General features: G+C 31.7%; 2 protein-coding genes and 1 pseudogene across 3 annotated transcripts; 1 reads left to right on the top strand and 2 right to left on the bottom strand.

Annotated features, from left to right (window-relative positions):
* The first annotated feature begins 9830 nt into the window (after positions 1-9830).
* On the top strand, positions 9831-10939 carry LOC144549408 (calcium uniporter protein 3, mitochondrial-like). The gene is made up of 2 exons (XM_078298137.1): positions 9831-10369; positions 10462-10939. Exons 1-2 carry the CDS (start codon positions 9884-9886, stop codon positions 10873-10875), a joined length of 900 nt encoding a protein of 299 aa, XP_078154263.1. The 5' UTR covers positions 9831-9883; the 3' UTR covers positions 10876-10939.
* A 5654-nt stretch (positions 10940-16593) lies between these two features.
* Positions 16594-17841, bottom strand: LOC144547454 (pathogenesis-related thaumatin-like protein 3.5 pseudogene; annotated as a pseudogene). The gene is made up of 3 exons (XR_013509084.1): positions 17802-17841; positions 17192-17576; positions 16594-17047 (listed from the first exon to the last, which is right to left on the bottom strand). The product of XR_013509084.1 is annotated as a pathogenesis-related thaumatin-like protein 3.5 pseudogene (transcript).
* Positions 17842-20113: 2272 nt separating this feature from the next.
* On the bottom strand, positions 20114-21219 carry LOC144547463 (agamous-like MADS-box protein AGL29). Its single transcript, XM_078296120.1, has 2 exons — positions 20970-21219; positions 20114-20565 (listed from the first exon to the last, which is right to left on the bottom strand). The coding sequence occupies exons 1-2, from the start codon at positions 21217-21219 to the stop codon at positions 20117-20119; spliced, it is 699 nt and encodes a 232-aa protein (XP_078152246.1). The 3' UTR covers positions 20114-20116.
* Between the last annotated feature and the right edge of the window lie 333 nt (positions 21220-21552).

Below are 21552 nucleotides of genomic sequence, written 5' to 3' on the forward strand. Positions count from 1 at the left end.
TTATTGAAGTGTGAAAATTTTGAAATTATATAGAAGCCAATTGACCACATTCAGTTTTATTGGATCCGTCCCTACAAGTGTGCGTATTTTTAACATTCAAACCCATCGGTAGTTACATATATTCAAAATTTATGCGCCGAAATATTTAATTATTTGCACTAGTAGGCCGTGAGCCTTCGTTTAAGATACCCCTCACATAATGCTATTTATTTTCTAATTATAACTTGGTACGTAATAGCATTGAGCACATCTGCATAGATTTTCTTTTTTAGTAAAGATTGAAGGTCAAGCTATCTAACTATTTAATACTCTTGTTATTATAACAAAGAATTTTTTTTATCTGAATTTCAAACTCATGACCTCTCATAAAAACTATATATATATGTCACTAGATAAAGAATAGTTCTTCACATCTATGTAGCTAATCAGCCTAAAAGAATGAAAATGCTAATTAGGCACACACTTATTTTAATTTATTGAGGCTTATGTTAAGTTCTTGCATGAGGATAGAAAAAAATTCAAAATACTTGATTGATGTATGAATGATCAAATGGGAGGAGATGCGCAGTGAGGTGTGTGATGATAATTAAGTGGTATTCTACAAGGATCCAAAGGAGAAAAAGATGTTTAAAGAATTGTGTGTGGAATCCAACATAGTAGATGAAAGAATAGAATGATTCTCACAGATGTTGGGGTTGGCCGGACCTCTTTTGATTTTGCCTAATCCACACCACATATATATTATGATACTTAGAAAATGAATACTTTTCCAATTTGTGCGCATTAATTGATTCTATGTTTGTCATCGAGGATTCCTGATTCGTATCTCCCATTGATTCCCACAGTTTCCACTTTGAAACAAGGAATCAATCCATCAAACAAATTTATATGCTCTATCGTTTTCCACAATTTGCAAGAATCCAATTTCAGAAATTAATTACCACCATTCAATTTAAGAAATGGTAAGAAGGCACATCGGCAATGTTTTACATTTATTTTGAATTGGAACAAATGAAGTACAATTTAGTGGGGGGGGGGGGGGGGGGGGGGGGGTATTTTTGATAGAGAATATATATATATGATTGGGAAAATCAGAGAGGTCTTGTGTTTAGAACGATAGATTTAACATCTTCCAATTTGGAGGAAATATATATTTATTAAAGGTTTATACTGTTAAATAAAATATTTATATCTTAAAAAGGTAAATATACTATTTTATTTTTTTTAGAAAAACTATATAATATTAAGATCAAAGGGAGAAATGTGGAGAGTTTATGTTTATGTTATAAATATAATTCTTGCGAAATTAGATAATAATATAACTTGAAATTTACACAAATTTTCTCAAGAAAATGACTTCAGATATTGCACTTTAGACGAACCCGAATGCACACATTGGCCAATTGATGTTTTAATTTAAGCTTATTTTAATCACCCACTTTATTTTATTTTTTCACGTATTATTTGTTTTTATCTTTTAAAGGGTTTTTTTTTTTTGGACATAAATCTTGAACAAGAAGTACCATTGTTTCTTGTCATTGCTACATATATTAATCCCTCTCCATTTCAATTATAATTCATTGCCACATTTTACGATTACCCCTGATAGAATTTATATTTAGCCACTTTTATATGCAATTATTCATCTTAAATTATATATGTATTATACATATTTACATTAATTACTTTAGAATTTTCTATCTAAATTCATATTGAATTTTTTTGTTGCAAGTATATTTTATCGTCTATCATAATATCTATGTTTCAGTCTACCTCTTTACTCTTACACTAATGTTGATACCTTGACGATGAAGTCAAACTAAACAGCTCCTAATTGTTTGGCACTAGGGGTGTCAATGTGTACGATAATAGTCAGGTGGAAGCATTTTCATATCCGTATATGTTACAAATTGTCTTTATATCCGTATCATATTCTTATTCGCTACAAATTATTTTATTCGCACCATACCCTTACTCATTATAGTTGTCGGATAATGAAATGATAATGAATAAATAGCAGGTAATACTAATATAATAATTATTTTTATTATTTATTAAATAAAACATTAAAACATATACATTCATTTCACACATGTATAGTACTTTATCGGAAAAAAAGAATTTGATGATGCTAAGCGCAAATAAACCAATTAAAGCACTATTTTCAATGCTAATTATATATATAATATATTCTTTTTTTATAATTATTCTAACAGGTACGAAATAGATTTTATATGTATCATTACCCGTTTAGATAATGAAAAAGTTTTTTTACCCATACTCGTACTCGATAAGTTTACAAAACAAAAAACAAAAAAAATCTTATCCGTACAGCCGTACGTATTTATCTTATCAAATATGGTAAATATTGGATAAACGGATAAAATGGTGCCATTTACATCCCTACTTGGCACAACAACTCGTAGCGCTATATTTAAACCCAATAAACAAAGAATTGTACTAGCTAGCTACTACCCTGCATTGCATTGCTTGTTGGTCTCTTATATATCGTGTACCTCTTTTTGGGAATATTTCTCTCCATAATCCATATAGATATAGTGCCCGCTGAACGTGTCAATACACTCTATGGTGCATGGATAACTTCTGACACACACAAAATTATCTTCAACCTTTATGCTTATCGGCATGCATGTCAAATTGGACTGGATTTTGAAAAAACAAAGAGAAATTGTTTATATTAATATTGTACAAATCAAGTCCACAATTCCCTGGAAGAGATATCTGCGCGCGGAGAATATGTCTAAGTGCTGGTCCCGTTGGATTATATATATAATACAGTCCAACACTTCACGCTTCTCTTCTCTGCATCGATCACACAGGATATATATATATTTTGTTTTAGAAATTAAAAATCAAATCTTCTGAAAAAAATTGGTTAATTATCTGCTTTCTTTGAGAAATAGATGGAACCGCTCCATTAGCTTTGGGCATATCTATGGTCAATATAAGAGTTCATTTAAAGTCTAAAATACACTGGAACCGCATCATTTGTGCGGTCCTAAAACCGTACTATTAGTGTGGTTTCATCTATTTTTTAAGTGAAAAAAATAATTATTCTCTTTTTTGAAGAATTAAATTTTTAATTTTTAAAAAAGAAGAAGTATGTCCTCAGAACGATTAAGCTGTATGGATTATATATTTATTAAAAGTTAAAACCGTCATCATGATTCATGATCAATATTATTGTACAAAATCGATTCATAAAAAATTAAAATAAAATGAAACTCAATAATAAATTATGGACGTATATTATTTGATTCAGTCGGAATTATTTTAAAATATTTTCTATGATTAACATATTTTATATCACTTATTTATTTTTTGTAGTTCAAGCATGTATCTTTTTTGGAATTATACTATTAATTTTGAAACGTCTATTACATTATTTCTTAAAATTTTCAGAATTATATAACTAATATTCAATACAAAAAAAAAACATGAGGAAGTTTTTGTCTATTTTTATTTGATAGAAATGCTATATATAGAGAGAGAGAGAGAGAATGACTAAGTTCAAATCGTTTGTTTCTGGACTCAGGAACAAACGACTTGTTTCTCCGATTTCCGAAGTTCAAACGGCCGATCCAAACCGTTAAATGTTTAATCTATATTAAAATGTGCTTGGAGACAATATTTTAGATTTTTTGGAATTTTTTTTACTATTTATTAAGATGGTTTGAAAATCGTTGTTTTTATTAAAATTCTACACCATAAAAAAACAACGACTTTCAAACCATCTCAATAAATAGTAAAAAAATTCCAAAAAATCTAAAATTTTGTCTCCAAGCACATTTTAATATAGATTAAACATCTAACAGTTTGGATCGGCCGTTTGAACTTCGAAAATAGGAGAACCGAATCGTTTGTTCCTGAGTCCAGGAACAAACGATTTGAGCTTAGCCACTCTCTTTCTCTCTCTCTCTCTCTCTCTCTCTCTCTCTCAAGAGAGAGTGACTAATGTGGATTCGTATGCATATGGCCCGATGTGCATACGGTCCAAATTTGAAATTTCAAAATCCAAAACGTCGATCCGAACCGTTCATCTTGTTCTCCATATTAATATGTGCTTGGAGACCAAATTTTACATTTTTATGAATTTTTTTACTATTTATTAAGCCACTTTGAAAATTGCTGATCCAACGGTGGCTGCTGATTTTACCATTTTGTTAAGCCACCGTTGAATCAGCAATTTTCAAAGTGGCTTAATAAATAGTAAAAAAATTCAGAAAAATGTAAAATTTGGTCTCCAAGCACATATTAATATGGAGAACAAGATGAACGGTTCGGATTGACGTTTTGGATTTTAAAATTTCAAATTTGGACCATATACATATCGGACCATATGCATACGAATGCACATTAGCCCCTCTCTCTCTATATATATATATATATATATGATTCGGACCAATACAAAAAAACTAAAGCATACAATGGACAAACTGACAATGAAGCATCTATATAATATAACTGTGCAAAGAAAGATGAGGTGAGCATTTTAATAAGAAAGTAATTATAAATCAAAGAGAATGTATCTAGGTGAATTAATTTAATATGTTTAATAAAGGGTTTAGTACCTCATATTTTTTATATCTCATTTTATATTTTTGTTTTTAAAATCCAAACTATCAATTCGAACCACTCAACATGATATCTATATTAAATTATCCGCAATTATCCGTATCCGTTTAATCCGAATTTGAATAATCTCTGAATACAGAGCGAATACGGAGCGAATTATCCGCATCTGTTTACACCCCTATTTTTGAACCATCCAGAAACAATAATTTTATACTTATTTAAAAAATTAATAACATTTAGTATTCAAACATATTTTAAAATAAATATTATATTGAACGATTTTATTGACAATTTAAATTTTAAAAATAAAAATATTAAATAAGAAATATGATGAAATATGAATGAAATTTGACCCATCCTCGTTTTAATACGTGTTTGCACTATATCACGTGCGATAAACGAACTGAACTGAATATGTATATTCGTCATTCGAAATAATAAATTCATCACTTGCAACGTTTATAGCCTCAATTAAATAAAATTACAAAAATGCCTACGAACTATTTTTTTAAAATGTCTTAACAGTCCGGAATCGTGGTAATTATGTACTAAGGTGTGCTCCGTAATTGAGGGTGAAAATCCTTATTAATGGAAGGAGAAGGAAGAAGTTTACCGTGAACAATGATCTTTATACTTTGATTTGGGGGTGAAAATTGTTGTCAAAAATCAATTTGCGTTTACCTCTGCTTTCTCTCTACTTCTTCAGTTCTGAAGCAGGTGAAATTTTCAGACAACTGCGGTCTGAGGCACGATTCCCCTCCGCACAGTGTTTTTTCCTTCCTCTCCCTCCGCATAACCTTAATTAGAATACACCCTAAGTGAATCGTCAAAAATTTTGACAACTTTTGTATTCTTTTTGAAACAAAGAAACAAAAATATCCCTTTATTAAAAAAGAAGCATATATTGAACCTCAAAAGGACAAGTTCACCCAAAAAATAGTTAATTTTGCTGAAATATGTCAATAAATAACCGAGAAGGCTACAGCCTACAGCAGAATTCACATCCTCTCAGGTTAACTGATTGAGTACAATTGAATCGGACGGTCTACATTGGAAATTTTGACTTGGCACGAATCTCAAAGTACAAATAATACTGCCCTCCGCCATTTCAATTGTGTTGAGTCAGGTACCTGGGAGGATACGGATCCCCAGCTACAGGGGTGCGGTCTGACAGAAAGTACAGTGAAGAATTGGTAGTTTGGTACCAAGAACTTTAATCGGTACCTCCTGTGGCTGTGAATGTGATGCGGTACCAGTAGGTACAGTGGTACACAAATGCACTCATATAAGAAGAAACAAATCAAAATGGACGAGGGGCAAATTCGGAATTCAGAGTTCAAATCTCATTATTTGATTACTCGTGCAGTCGTACTGTTTGTTTTTTTTATTAATGTTTTCTTTTATTTCTAGTGGTCAACTGTTTTGATCTATGTTTCTCTATTTTAAATTTGTTACAAAACTCGTGCAATTAATTTTAATGAAATCAAACGTTGGCCTGACTCATATTTTTTCTAAAACAAAACAAACAAACAAACATAAAGGGGGCAGCCTCGCGCGTTTCATGGATGATGGATCTTGATTCGAACGCATTGGATTTAGTCATACATAAATTATAATATATCAGCCACCGCTTAGAATTAGGGGTGACAACGAGCTGCTAAAGACCGAGTTAGACCTTACTCGTAATCAGCTTGTTTATGGATTAAGCTGAGCAAGCGAGTTTGAATTTTAGGTTCCGAACTAAAATTGTTGCTCAAGACTGACTTGTGGGTTGTCCAAGCAAGTCGAGCTAGCTCATTACTAGCTTGGCAGATTCATAAATTTGTATATTTTCTTTCTTGCTATATCTTAAATTTTCATAACACATCTTATCAATTATGGCTAAATCAAAATAATATTTATATGACTAATTATTGAGGAATACTCTTAATTCAACTGCAATTAAGTAAATCAACTACTATAAATTAAGTTTACAGCTAATTCATACATACAAAAATGTCAAAATCCTAAATTCATACAAAAACATTCACAGAATAAATTCATGCATACCAAATCAAACAAATTTATATAAATTAACTTAGTTTCTTATAATTAATTCACACATATTCCATACAAAATTACCATTTAACTTAAGCACAGTCCAAAGTGCAATTACATTAACACTTGCTATAACATCCATAGACCATAATATCCCCAATCTGAAGTGAACGGATCCGATTAAACTATTAAACTACGTATATTAAATAACTCGTTAATGACTGAGCTGGCTCGTGCCGAGCTAGGCCAAACTCAAACTCATTAATTCTGGCTCGAGTTTATGGCGAGCGAGCTAATTTTAACCCAGTCCACTAACGAACGAGTTGTTACCGATAGAGTGACGAGCGAATACCAAACGGGCCACAAGCCACGAGCTTTTTTGCTGGTCCTACTCAGAATTCAAAAAAAAAAAAAAATCCATAATATAGGAATTACAGGATAGGACCATAGGGGTAATATCTTAGTGGGACCCGCATGTTTTCTCAGGCCGTATTACACTTGATGATATGATTACTTGTGTTTTTGTCAACTCAACTCGGTAGAATTTTTTCAATAAAAAAAAAACTTTGTAGAATTTTATGATACCTCCGTACGGCCGTACCTTATCTGATGAGTACAATTTCATTCATTGCATTAAATTCAACGGCTAGTTCATTTATATTTCAATAATTTCATCCACCTCATTTAATACAATTTATTTAATTAAATAAAAATAAATATTTGTATTTTATGAATTAAGAATTAATAATATTATTTATGTTATTTTTAATCCATTTTACATATTCATGGCTATGGGTTCTCGTCAATTAATTTGTGAGTTTTCGTATATGTAAAATCTCATCTCACGTAATGATGCGACAAATCTAAAAAAAAAAAAAATCAAAAAGGTGATTTTTGAATTTTCCAGTAAATTTTAATTTTCCCGCAAATCAAACTTTAAAAAGAAACAAATTGGTTTAGATGACATGGAGACATTATCATCGGTGGAAATGTCATCTCAGCAAGTAACGGAAACATTGACTGCTCTAAAGAAATTAAGGTCTAGATTGAATCAAGAATAATAGTTTGGAGACTTTGATTGAATAAAAAAAAAATAATAACTCAATTGAATTAAATATATTAGTTTTAAAACTAATACCCGACTTTTATTTATAATTTAACAGTGTTAATTTGATTCGAAGAAGATTGTGGAAACACAAAAAGGCCCGAAATTTTTATTTATACTACAAACAAAACAAAAAAATAAACGAGAACACGTCCATTTTAAGGGAATTCGAGTTCTACTCAAGCCGTAGATATGGCTCTGCGAACTCAAATACAGAGTTTTGCACAGTCGTTCCGCAGCCCCAGACTTGAATCCGTAAAGTCAATCTGCGGCCTCCACTTTTTTTTTTTCTTTTTTTTAGAAAATTTATTAGCTAAAAAACAAAAGGTGGATCCATTTCTGTGCCCATAACTCGTTACACAACAAAATGTATGCATTAGGTGTGCCAATTGTTTTCATTGGTGGAGATTTGGATCTTCTCTAGCTATCAGCTGTGAATCGTTTTATGTTTTTATTTTATTAATAAATTTTCTGTAGAAATAAAAAACAACAACAAAAAGGTGAGACTGCAGATTGGCTCTGCTGACCCCAGTTAGAGACTGCAGAATGACTGTGCAGACTCTTATATTTGAGTCCGCAAAGCCAACCTGCAACCTGAATAAATCTCAAATTTTGACTAAACAATGGTGTTTTGAGTTTTTTTTTTTTTTTATGCTGTAAATAAAATTTCGGCAAAAATGCTGAGCATGAAGGATGTGTCACAGGAGCAGATATAATAATCCAGTTAATTTTTCCTTTTATATATGATGCCTAAATGCTGGGATCAAGTTCCCAGCTAGAGTCTGACAAGGACGATATATATGTGAATGCAAAAAAAAACAAAAAAAAAAAGGTACGACAATATATTGGTCAAATAAGTTGTTAACAACACCGACCCTTCCCGCCGTAACATTTAGAAACTTAAATTAGACACGCTTTACTGGACACCGTTAAGTCACTAATTAACACGTGTCCGTCTTATTTAATCACTTTCATTTTCTCCCGATATATTGATTCAATTTCTCCGTCCATAACTTCCAGTAGATTGTCAACGGATAAGAAACAGATCAAATTTATGGAAGCATTTTTTAACTCTTATCCGTTAAGTTAATTAAAATATAGTTTCTCTTATGTGTACTTGGCTCTATACAAAATTAATTTAAAATTTTAAAATTTTTATATGTAGACGTATCACTCGTAAGATAGGCGGATTTAAACGGTTCGAATTCGTCATTTGAAATCAATCCGACGTATTTTAGAGTTGAGTTCACAAAAAAGTTTGGTGAACTTAATTAGAAACCCCAAGTTCTACTCTATATATCAATTACCGTATTGGGTAACGAGCATGACTTAGTCTTTACCATGTTTGTAATCCTACCCTTTATGATAACAGAGAAATACTTTACTTATCCGTATCCAATAAACTAACGGAAAAAATATATATTTACCTTTATTCATATCTAATAAACTAACAGGAAATATATATATAGAGAGAGAGAGAGAGTTGGGCTATGTTGCATTGCAATGTATACCCTCTTTTGTACATTGGATTATAAATCATCGGATTCAAAGTCCAAATAACCGATCTAAACCGTTAATCTCGTTCTTCATATTAATATGTATTTGGAGACCAAATTTTACATTTTTTGAAAATTTTTTACTATTTTTTTAGATTTATTGAAAATCGCTGTTTTTATGGTCCAGATTTGTCTGAAAACAGCGATTTTCAATAAATCTAAAAAAATAATAAAAAATTTCCAAAAAATATAAAATTTGGTCTCCAAACACATATTAATATGGAGAATAAGATGAACGGTTTGGATCGGTTATTTGGACTTTAAATCCGGTGATTTATAATGCAATGTACAAAAGAGGGTATACATTGCAATGCAACATAGCCCAATTCTATATATATATATATTATATGTACCCGTATCCGACAAACTAACGGATAATGCGTGTGATCCAATAAGATATATGTATCCGTGTGGAGAATTAGCATTAAGACCCCTACGTGTTCGTCTTATTTAACCAAACAATTTCTTCCGATATATTGGTTCAATTTCTCGTCGATACCTCCCCTCACTATAAATACCTCTTCATCTTTCTCTGCCATTTTCACATACAAACTAGTACCACACAAGCACAAGAACTTGACAAACTAATATGGCATACTGTAAAAAGATTACTCATCGCTTGTTTAAGCACGTGTCAAACAACCAATGGCCTTCTTCTCCTCAACTCACACGAAGACTCTTGTATGGTAACTCTCATAACCCGGTACCAATACCGGTACCATCCCACCGATTCCCTGCTTTACCAGTCAATGACAAGCTGCTGGACCAGCTTATCCTTGATCAAACTCGGCTCCGAATAGGTGCAAATATTGCAATGAACCCTCCAAAAGGAGAGAAATTCAACAATGTGATCACAGGAGAGGAGCTAAGGAAGGCGGTACGCGGCGTGCAAATGGAGGCGGCACGGGAGAAACTCCGGGGGACAACTAGGAGCTGCGTATCGTATGATGAACTCGTTCGAGTTTGTGAAGAGATATCTGGTAGCGAGGGAAGCGCACGTGAGCTTGCACGTGCCATGGATGAATCCGGTGCTGTTATTATTTTTGGTGGCGTTGTCTTTCTCCGACCTGACATGGTAAGTTTCCATTAATATTTTTTACATTTTGGTCCCTATGTTATTATAATTTTCAAATTTATAATATATATATTTTTTTTTCAAAATGTCAGATAACAAAAGCAATTGAAGGAATGATTCATCCATCAATGGTGCAACCAACAGATTCAAAAAGAAAAGAATTAGAGAAGATGGAAAAGGAGAAAGCATTGATTGATGCCAAAGCTGAGAAATTGGTGAATAGAGAACTATGGTGTGGATTGGGTTTTTTAGCAATTCAAACCCTGGGATTTATGCGACTTACATTTTGGGAACTTTCTTGGGATGTTATGGAACCGATTTGCTTCTTCGTGACATCATTTTATTTCATGGCTGGTTATGCTTTCTTCATGCGCACAGCAAGAGAACCCTCATTTGAAGGTGTTTTTGAGAGCAGATTTGCTGCTAGACAAAAAGGAATTATGAAAAAGCAAGGTTTTAAGTTGGCAAAATTCAATAAACTCAAGCAAGAATTTTTACATGCTTAATGTAACTTTTATTACTAGTCTAACTTTATCGGCTATGTACAAAAATTATAATCTTTTTTTTTTTCTTTTTAATTGAGGTTGTATATATAGTTACTTCATAATATATGGAGAGACGAATATATGACTTAATTGATGCAGCATATCTTCAACAATGTTAATTATTTGCAAAATAAACACTAATTCATTTATTTTTTATTTCCTTTTTCTTTCTTCTCCTTCTATAAGTGCTAAAAAGTTTCAAACACTCATGTAAATAAACCTTTTTCCATTATTTATAAAATTTGTTGACAGTACCTTGCTGCCAACCAAAATAAATAAATAAAAAGTTTCAAACACTTTTAACATTCTTCCACAATTATTTCGTAAAAGAAAAAAAAATTAAAGAAGAGCAGGATATTTATGTCCCAGATCAAGTGATTATTATTTCTCTCTCCTCTTTCATTTTGATTTTTTTCAAATGTTTCTGATAAATACTTAGTTACAAATTTTTTTCTTTACCACAATCTTTTTTTTTATAATTCTTTTGTTAATAATTTTTTTCACCTATCACAGCTGATTACTTTTTTTTTTGCATATACCTTATTTCAAATTTCAATCCATTCTTCGAGGTTTTCACAGATTCATAATTTTGCAACTTTGATCATGAAATAATAACTCTTAGTTTGTTTGTTAATTACTCAGAGAAATTAAAAAGTGAAAAAGAAGTTTAGTAGAATTTTAAGAAAATAAAAATAATTAAGGGGGGTAGATGTTGTATTATCACGTTCTTAAGGGTTTATAAGTAATTACTAATTAGTTCTCTTTTCACATTGTTTTATGAAAATTCTATATATCTTCAGAGAACGTCCTGCAAGACAACACGTGGTGCCATTGTCATTACATCCAAGTTGGCTGAGACAGGAATGAAATCTGCTCCTATTCTCAAAGAATAGGACCCTCCTCTTCTAATTTTGTGTCTCTCTTGAAAAAGAGAGAAAAGAAGAAGAGAGAGAGATACAAAAAAAAGAGGAGGATCCTCCTATTCTTTGAGAATAGGGGCAGATTTTGATCCGGCTGAGACATGAGACAGATGTAAAATTATACTCTCTCATGAGATATTAATGGGCATTAATTGTACATCTTGATGTACCCTAGCAAGATGAAAATGCACAAATTGATTTAGAGTGTTAAGGTAGAATAGCTAGAATAGTTAGTATAGCGAAATTTGAAATTTGAAATTTGTAAATTAAAAAAGAGAAATTTTTAAATTAGTGTAAAAATAGTGTTGTTCGGATTAGTAAAAATGTTGTTTTGATTGTACATTTGGAATAGTTAATAGCTATAACCGAGGAAGAATAATGCTAACTAGGTATTAATTAACAAGGAAAATAGGCAAGTGGGGTATCAAATAAATTGTCACGACACGAAGATGACAGAAGTGTCGTCAACTTTGTCACTTCGGGACTGTATTGGCGGAAATTCGAGAATGATTCTCTCTCTTCACACTTTCGAATAGCGACTATTCTAACATTTTTAAGAAATAAAAAAATAGTAATTATTCTAACTATTCTGAATAGCAAAAATATTGTTTATGTGTACATTAATTACTATTCTGAATAGTCCTGTTCTCGAATAGCCCCTCCTCCAAACATACCCTAAATGTTCATTTTGTACATATTTTTGGATGTGTTCAGTAGTTAATTTATTTTAATAAGTATAATAATAACTGTAACGTTTAGATAATTATCATTAAACATATAGTATTCGTAAATTTGATCATAATTTTAACATTAAACTAGTTGTGTTTTATCAAAATATTATTTTGTAAACACTTAGCTAGTTTTTCTTAACATTTAAGTAATTATTTTTAACACTGATGTAACTATAATTTTAAGATGTATTGAATGATTGTACATAAGTGTAATTACATATCTTTTATTAAAAGTAGCTAGTTTTAGAATCAGTCTTTGGTTTAGTCGCAAAGACAATACTCTCCTCGTAAGAGGTCATGGGTTCAAAATCCGAAATAAACAATCATTTATAAATATTAAATGGTTACTGATCTACTAAATTCATTAACATAATTATGATTAACACAATTGGTTTAAAAGTTAGTTGATTTGTTCAATCCAAAATCTTGGTTTAACATCAGCCATGAAATTTCATAAATAAAATTGGTGTTCCGTTTTAGGTTATGGAAATATTTTCCTGCAATTGATACCTTTATTAGAAAAAGAATCAGTGAATCGAATATATGCCTGATCAAGATAAGATTTTGAAAGAACAAATTAATGTGGAATGCATTTCTTCCCTCCTGTTGATTGAACAGGGAGCAATCTTTTAAGTCCATTGTGGTTTGCATAAAGTAAGAACAAGGTAACATGACCAGAGATTTGGAGGGAATTTCAGATATGCACTTGAAAAACATAAGAAATACCTAATTCTCCATCTGAAATTTATAATATCATATTTAACCTTCTAAATTTTAAAAACTCACAAATTTATTCAATTTATTACATTTCTTATTAAGATTTATTCAAAATTCATAAAATACTCATACATTACAAAATAAATAAAAATATGTAGTCTATGTAAAAAAATGACCCGTCTTCTAATTGGTCGGTTTCAAGGACATGTAGTGGTTCATTTATCTACACATGACGCATACAAGTATATGAATTACAAATAAGAAAATAAACAAAGTCCTCTTAACAAGCTAACAGAAGACAGAACATTGCTCTTAAACGTGCTACATATTTTTATTAATTCAATAAATAATAGAATAGAATGGGTAATTTATAAATTTAAAATGAGTTTAAATAGATAAGATAATAAATTGAGTAAATTTGTGAGTTTGTAAGGTAAATATGATATTACGAATTCTAGAGGGGGATACGTAATTTCGATGTTTTTGAAGGGTAAACCTGAATTTCAGTCAAAATTTAAAGCATCTGATGAATTTTAATAATTTTGCGTTATAGTAATAATTGTATCCAGTTGGATGAAGATAACTAAATTATGATATCAAGTTGGGGCAATTATCAAACAAATGTCAAGCCATGGAGATAGAAAAGTTCATTTTGGTATCAATGGGCCCAAATATGTGTTCCCAAATGAGCCGGGCTCATCAGCCATACTTGTATATTGCCGAAATTTTAACATATCCTCAATAAAAAAAATTAAAAAAATTACAAATATGTCCTAACATAATTTAATTAAGAAGATTTAACAATCATATCTTATTACATAAACATTAATATTTTTGCATTGAAATATCAATACACTCTGTGCTGAGATTAATCAGAGTATAAAATATCAATGAATCACTGATGTTTTTGTATAAAACAATCGATGCACTTGTGCTGAGATTATTCATGTTATAAAACATCGATGCACCTGTGTTGAGATTAAGCAGGGTATAAAACATTGGCGCGTCCTTGATATGTTTGTAATAAAACATCGATACATTGTTCCAAACTTTAGACGACCATAAGTGTTGGTAGAAAACTTTGATTTTAGCATGAACCTTCGGATGTTGAAAAACTTTAAATTGCAAAAAACAACGTCGTTTAGGGTCTCAAAACTTCAGTTGATGTTGTTTCTAATTCTACGGTCTGTTAATTATTCATCATAATATTTTATTTTACAACAATAAACATTCTAAAATTGAGTATCAATATTACAACAAATGAAGAGCATCATTTATTTATTTATTTTTACTTAAACTAATACAGCGTTTCTGTTTTGTCTTTTTTTTTGTTTGAGAATTTAGAAAAAAAAAAATAAGACAACTGTTAAAAAAAATCAGTTGTTGGAGCACTTTTAAAAAAAATGTTAGTATATATTAGTATTTTTTAAAATCAATTTTTTTTAAAATCAGTATATATTTGTATTTTTTTTTTCTGAGGATATGTATAAAAACTTCGGTGTATATCCTGGCCAATTAGTCAACGAGAAATCCTATGTGGCCGTAAACATAAACAAAGGACTATTTCTTTTACTGATCAGATGCAACTAATTTCATATATGAGGAGCCTATCTGTATGATGTCATGCAAAATTACACAATATAAAGATCAACTTGTCATTGACCCTTTCTTGATAATTCCAATATGAGGAGCCTATCTATATGATGAGCCCATCTATAATTGCAAAATTACACAATATGAGGAGCCTACCTATATGATGTCATGGTTGTTTACTCAGCCAATTTTTTCCTTTGTAATTTACCATGTTTCAGTTAATGAAACCGAGCCTTGTGCCTTTTTACTCCAAAAAAATAATTAGGAGAATGGTATTATGAGGTTTGGGCTTGGGCCTTTTTATTGGTTGTCATCCCCAAATTTCATTTCTTTGCATGGACCTGGTGCACTTAAAATGTTATTGCTGTAGGATGACTGGAGGTGGAGGAGATTAAATCTGTGGGTTTTTTTTTTTTTTTCAAAATTTACAACCAAGGTAAAAAAAATCCTATTTACTTTTCAAATATTTATAATGAGGAGGGATCCGATTACACTCTTTTTTGGTGATACTGGATTACACCCTATGTTTACAAAGTTCAAACAGTCGATCCAAACCGTTTAACTTGTTAGATATGTTAAAATGTGCTTGCAGATTAAATTTTATATTTTTCTGAATTTTTTTACTATTTATTAAGATGGGTACAAAAATTCAACGGTCTGAATATAGCGATTTTGTTAAATACTTAATAAATAGTAAAAAAAATTCCAAAAAATGTAAAATTTGATCTGCAAGCACATTTTAACATATCCAACAAGTTAAACGGTTTGAATCGATTGTTTGGACTTTGTAAACTTTGAAAATGGAGAGTGTAATTCAGTATCACCAAAAAAGGTTGTAATGGGATCCCTCATCATTTATAATAGTTCAGAACTCTGTATATTGGTATTGGTTATGTGCTTCAATATCAAATTTTGGATTATTAATGCCACATCAAAAATTGGCATAACAGAGACAAAGGGATCTATAATTGACTAATTGTAGTTAGCTGTAAAATAGCGTAAAGTACACCAACGAATAATAAAGTGACAACTGTCACATTGAAATGTTACTTCAAAATCTCAAATACCATAATAACATTAACGGCACATTGACTGAGAAAGTTTCACCGCTTCTTTCCCCCTCATCATGTACTTTTTTTTACTTCCAAAATTGCATTTCAATCTTCTAAATTAGTGCAGGGTTTATTATCTAGGCAGGACCTTTAAATACTTGTATGTATAATTTTCTATAAGGTTGACACATTGATAGAATTAAGAACGATTTTTTTTTTTAAAATATCTTCTTTTAAGTGTAAATTATGTACAAATTTAAATTTTAAAAATGTGAACCATGTGTTGTTATTTGTGAAAAAATATTACTTGTAATTTCTAATGTAAAAAAATTATTTCAAAATTAATAAATTTTCTTAAATTAGAGAAATCATTATATGTTTTGCATTTATACCATCGTATCTCATTCAATTATTTTTTTCTGGGAGCAAATAAAATGTGATAATAGAAAATTCAATAGTGAATGGAAATAAAATATTATTGTCTTAGCCATAAGACTAAAGATCAATTAAAAAAAAAATCGCCAAGTTACTTTGCACAAGTTTTAAGAAAATCAACTGACATCATTGCATTTAAATTTTTAATGATTTGAATTACATTCAAACTCACAATGCAATCAAAGGTTTAGAACTAATCATTGTTCAAATATATGATAACAATGAAATAAATCATGAATCAATCATGAATTAAGTAATCCTAAGAAACGAAAATCAGTGATGAACAAAATGGCCAGGCAATCTTGGCCTAAAATGGGCAGCCTTTGCAGTGGCAGCACTGGGGCAAAATGTGATAAGGTACTTGGTACCGGCCGAGCACGTAAAGGTGCTAGTCGGGTCGTCATAAGCATAGCTATACGCTGACGGGCATGCAGCCTTGAACAGCTTCGAGTACTTGGTGGGGCCGCAGTTGTGAGGTGTGGAATGGGCCCCGGTGCAACAGTACTCCTCTGTCTGGAAGGCTTCACAGGCACTCATACAAGCAATGGTTTCAGTTTTGTTTCGTTCCTTCAATCTAAGCTCGGCCGGGCATCTTGCATTGACGTCGCTCACGCATCCAGCATAACCGCAGCTGCTACCTCTTGGCAATTTACCTAGTGCCGTTATCCCGATTCCTACATTGTACCTGTGAATTGATTGCGTTGATTCAGTTGCATATCATCAATAGTTTGTGCAATACATAGTATTGGATCGGCCGTACCAGCAGTGGCAATGTCCGGTTGATAAAAAAATTACAAAAAAAAAAAAAAAGACAGTAATGTGATAGTACCCATCGACAAGGCTAACGTCATAGAAGTCCTTTTCATTAGCACGGTTTGCGAGAGTGAACTCGGCAAGGGTGACAGGTGGCGTGCCTCCAAGTGTGCAATTGAGCACACCGCCACAATCACCTGTTGCGCACTTTGCCCCAACAGCCGTGTTGTTCAAAAAGGAGCAGTATGTGCGTGCCCAGAACCGGCCTGACCAGCCTGGTGGTGCAGAGAATGTGATGTTAGCTTGTGGTACCAGTTCAAATCCGCCTCCACCAAGCACTGCCACACCATTACCGGATAATGTCCCAGGCCATACCTTGTGACGGCAATTGTTTCTTAGTGTAAAGGTCGTTCTCTTCGTTGTTGTTGTTGTTGCTGTTATTGATTCGCACGGAATTGTGCCTGCAGTAGTTTGGTCATAAAGAATCTGTTAAATGTTGTGCAAAAAATAGATGAAGGTTCAAAAAAAATATGATCCTACTGTGCAACTCTTGCATGTTAACCGAGCCTCGGGCCCGTGACATAAAATGGTTTGAGTCGAATTTCAATGGCGTGATGCCTTAGGTGTATGACATGACCTCTTGCTGTCTCAGAAATAAAATAGACATGATTGGAATATGAAATTACCAGCAGAAAGAATAGCGATAAAGAGGAGAAGCAACTTCATTGAGGAATAACTTAATTTGACAGAATAGTCTCTGCTTTGGTTTATTTATACATAAAAACGAAGAGGTTGTGATGTTTGTGCAGCTTCACACAAGAAAGGCATGAGTAGCAGCAAACTGCAAATTAAATTTGTCTTTTTTTTATTCTTTTTCCTATTATATTTTTATCATACGTCTTAAAATTGAAATTATTAACCAAGATGCATTTAGGTTTTAGTTTTACAAACATCTCATTGTCATGTTAATACCAAAAAATGAATTTTCTATGAGCCAGATTGTTATTATGCAAGCAATTTGAACACTAAAGATTCAATAAAATCTAGAGAGAAAAAAAATTCAAGTGGGTCCTTCTTTAATATACAAATTATTTTAGGAATTAAACAGCAAAACTTCTCATACCAGTCAAAAGGACTATATCAATCACACTTCTATAACCTTACATAAAGAACCATGTCATGAGATTTGCTCTCAGATTTTAAATTTCATCCACACCTATGTGTTGGTTGCAAAACTGGTAAAAGAATGTAGATATTGGTTAGTTGGCAACCTTAATTGTAGTTGATCAATTATCAATTTTACTTTGGAATAGTTGACTCATCACTTTTGCCCCTCAAATTTTATTGGTATAAAATGAACCTATAAATACTTGTAATTATGCCAAATTTATAAATTATTTTCTTAAGAAATTAATATTCAGAGTTTCTGACTACAAACTCTAGGATCCGATTCTGCTGTTCTCCAAATGAGATAACAAGACCCTGTTATTCTAAATCTAACTGTTGGATTAAAATCATGCGCGAATCTCAATACAGTACAACGATAAGATTTGAAATAATAGATCTTATTTCATTTGGAGAACAGCAGAGTCGGATCCCAAAACGGGCTGAATATATATAGTGGTTCAATCCGACCCAGTTTCGTCCATAATAGCCTAGTTTTACCAAATTTGATTCAGCCCAACTTATAATAAGTCTTATTGAGAACATATATATTAGAATGAGAGTTACTTTTCTTAGAAAAAATTTATAACAAGCAGAAATCAATTTTTGTGTGTTAACAAATCAGAAGAACAACAATACCAGAAATTCACACGTAATTTAATTTGTAAATAAAAACTGTTGAAATGGGATCTTTTGTTTTAATAAAAAACTGTTTTTACCATTTAAACAACAAAAGATACTTGGTGCCAAGATACATGCACCAACTGTACCAAGATACATGCACCAACTGTACCAAGATACTTGGTGCATCTTTTGATACTTGGTGCATCTTTTGATTAATCCTAAAGATGACATCAAACTTGTTTGGCCTCTGATAAGTCAATAATACTTGTACAGTTGTATGATTAATCATTCATAATATGTTTTTCCAATACATGGATTCACTTTTTACCTTAAAAGAAAAAAAAATCTTATCAAAATCAATCATTAATGTAAAGATTTATTACAAGTAGTCATGAAGAGACAACTACTTTGTTTAATTTTGGAGGATAAAACTTAATATTAGCTGTTACACTTGTGCTAAATTATGAAAGATACTACCAGATAAAACAAGATAAAAAAAAATGAAATAAACACCACATTTATGTGTTAATTAAGAATGCAGGTTAAAGAAATAAAATTTTGGAAAGGCACTTAATTAAATATTTGACTTTCAATCTATATTGACCCCATTTCAATTATTTGACTTTAAAACTAAAACTATTAGTTGTCATCCATCAATTTTGGTACATGTTCACAATAATATTATTCTTAAAATAGAACATGCATTTATGATTTAAGAGCAAATAGCATTTATTAAGAAATCATCCTGCTCATTGTCCAAGAAAATATTATTTGAAAACAAAAGGAAACATAAAGGCATAAATAAAGCCATCTAGCACTTACAGAACATTAAAAGAGAAATTTTGTATGTAATGTTTCTTTACATATAAAAGAGAAATTTTGTATAAAGCTGGCCTATTTAAGATTGCTTGCAAAGAGTACTTAATTTAACTATATTTTCCTTCTAGGATAAGTAGTGCATATATAAGTGACAAATGATGATAAAAAATATTTAATTGTAGCCTGAACATATTTTTATCAAATACTTCCCTAATAATGGATAAATTCTGAAAAAAATTGCTTAATATGTTTTACTAACTGAATCATTAGTAACCTTATTTAAGTATATAAACATTCATTCACAACTCACAAGCATTAAGTTTAATTCATAACATATATATTTGAACAATACTCATCAAATTTATTGTCATACAACAACCTATTAAAACAACTCTTAAAAAGAGCCATAAAATCCACAGTAAAATCCGAACCCCATTTGAAGTGGCTGGAAAGCATTTGTTCCCGGCATGACGCCATTAATTTCTGTCTTAACAGGCACACTGAATTGTGGGACATGCTGCTGCTGCAACTGCCTGTGGGCCATTGCTTCAAGCAGGAGTTGATTGGCTCTTTCGGCGATCGAGCCGCTTAGCTTTACAAGCGCCTTTTCATACGCCTCCAATTCTGGTAAATTCAGCTCCTCTACGCCATCGACAATGGCCTTGTTAAAACCACCCTCGCGCTCCTTCTTTACAATAGCCACCTCTAGTTTTTCTCTCCGCTTCCTCTCGCTCTCCAACATTCCATTTATTTCAGTGCATTGTCTGCTCAGTTCCCTTGCGGTCAGCGATCCCGACACAATTCGCTCCATCTTCGCTCCATTTTGGTTGAAACCAGCTGCACCTATTCAAATCGTACTTAACGTTACCAAATATTTTTGGATAAATATAATAGATTTAAGAAACAAGAAGATGCAAGAATAAAAAGATCATGCAGCAGAGCTGTTCTTCAAGCCTGGATTTTAATCTATGAGCTCAATATGCACATAAGATTTCTAGTAAATATAAATACAAAAAATTGTAATCAAAGAGTGTTAATATGCACATAAGAATTTTATTCTATAGGGTCAATTTTAACATACATATAGCAATTTTATCTTTAATATTATAAGCTATAGTACATCCACTTCTGATTATTCCATGATGACAATAAATTTTGTGAGCAATATTGTTCAAATTAAGATATCTACAGAGACAAGAAGAAATTTATTAAGGAGCACATATATATATATAAAAATAATAAATTACCATGGTTAGCAGCAGCAGAGTTGGTTTTAGTGGAGGAAGAGAGGAAGCGGTCAGCTACGGAGTCGACAGAGGGGTGACCAAAGGAGAAGGCCTTGCCGGCTGGAGAGAAGATTACGATACAGATCTCAGCACCGCAAAGCGTAGATAGTTCGCTCGCCTTCTTGAACAACCCGTTACGCCTCTTCGAGAAACACACCTGCCTCGCCTCCTCGTTCTCAATTTTCTTTATCTCTATCTTTTGCCTCCCCATGCTAACCCTCTTCCTCATTTTGATTTTTTAAGTTCTCTTTTTTTTTTTTCTTTTTACTAGGCTAATTTGCTTGATACAGTACAGTATGAGAGAACTGCACCAGTGCATTGTATATATAGATATATATATATATATATATAGAGGTGCAAATGATAATGAAGAAATTATGGAGAGCTTTTAGTAGGAGCATTAAATGAGGCGCAAAAAAGGAAAGTTTACTGGGACGGTTACACAATTAATGGCAGCAGCAATGGGACGAATTAATTTCCAATTTCTATAAAATCCTCCTGTCACAAGAAAATATCAGATTAATTAATTTTATATTATTATTTA

Source organism: Carex rostrata, chromosome 2 (assembly GCF_964058835.1).
Source record: "Carex rostrata chromosome 2, lpCarRost1.2, whole genome shotgun sequence".
Lineage (NCBI taxonomy): Eukaryota > Viridiplantae > Streptophyta > Magnoliopsida > Poales > Cyperaceae > Carex > Carex rostrata.

Coding starts and splice junctions, on each gene's coding strand:
- LOC144547463 (XM_078296120.1), bottom strand. CDS start 21,219: ATGGGGAGGCAAAAGATAGAGATAAAGAAAATTGAGAACGAGGAGGCG. Junction 20,566..20,969: donor CTCTGCTGCTGCTAACCATG/GTAATTTATTAT, acceptor CGATTTGAATAG/GTGCAGCTGGTTTCAACCAA.
- LOC144549408 (XM_078298137.1), top strand. CDS start 9,884: ATGGCATACTGTAAAAAGATTACTCATCGCTTGTTTAAGCACGTGTCA. Junction 10,370..10,461: donor TCTTTCTCCGACCTGACATG/GTAAGTTTCCAT, acceptor TCAAAATGTCAG/ATAACAAAAGCAATTGAAGG.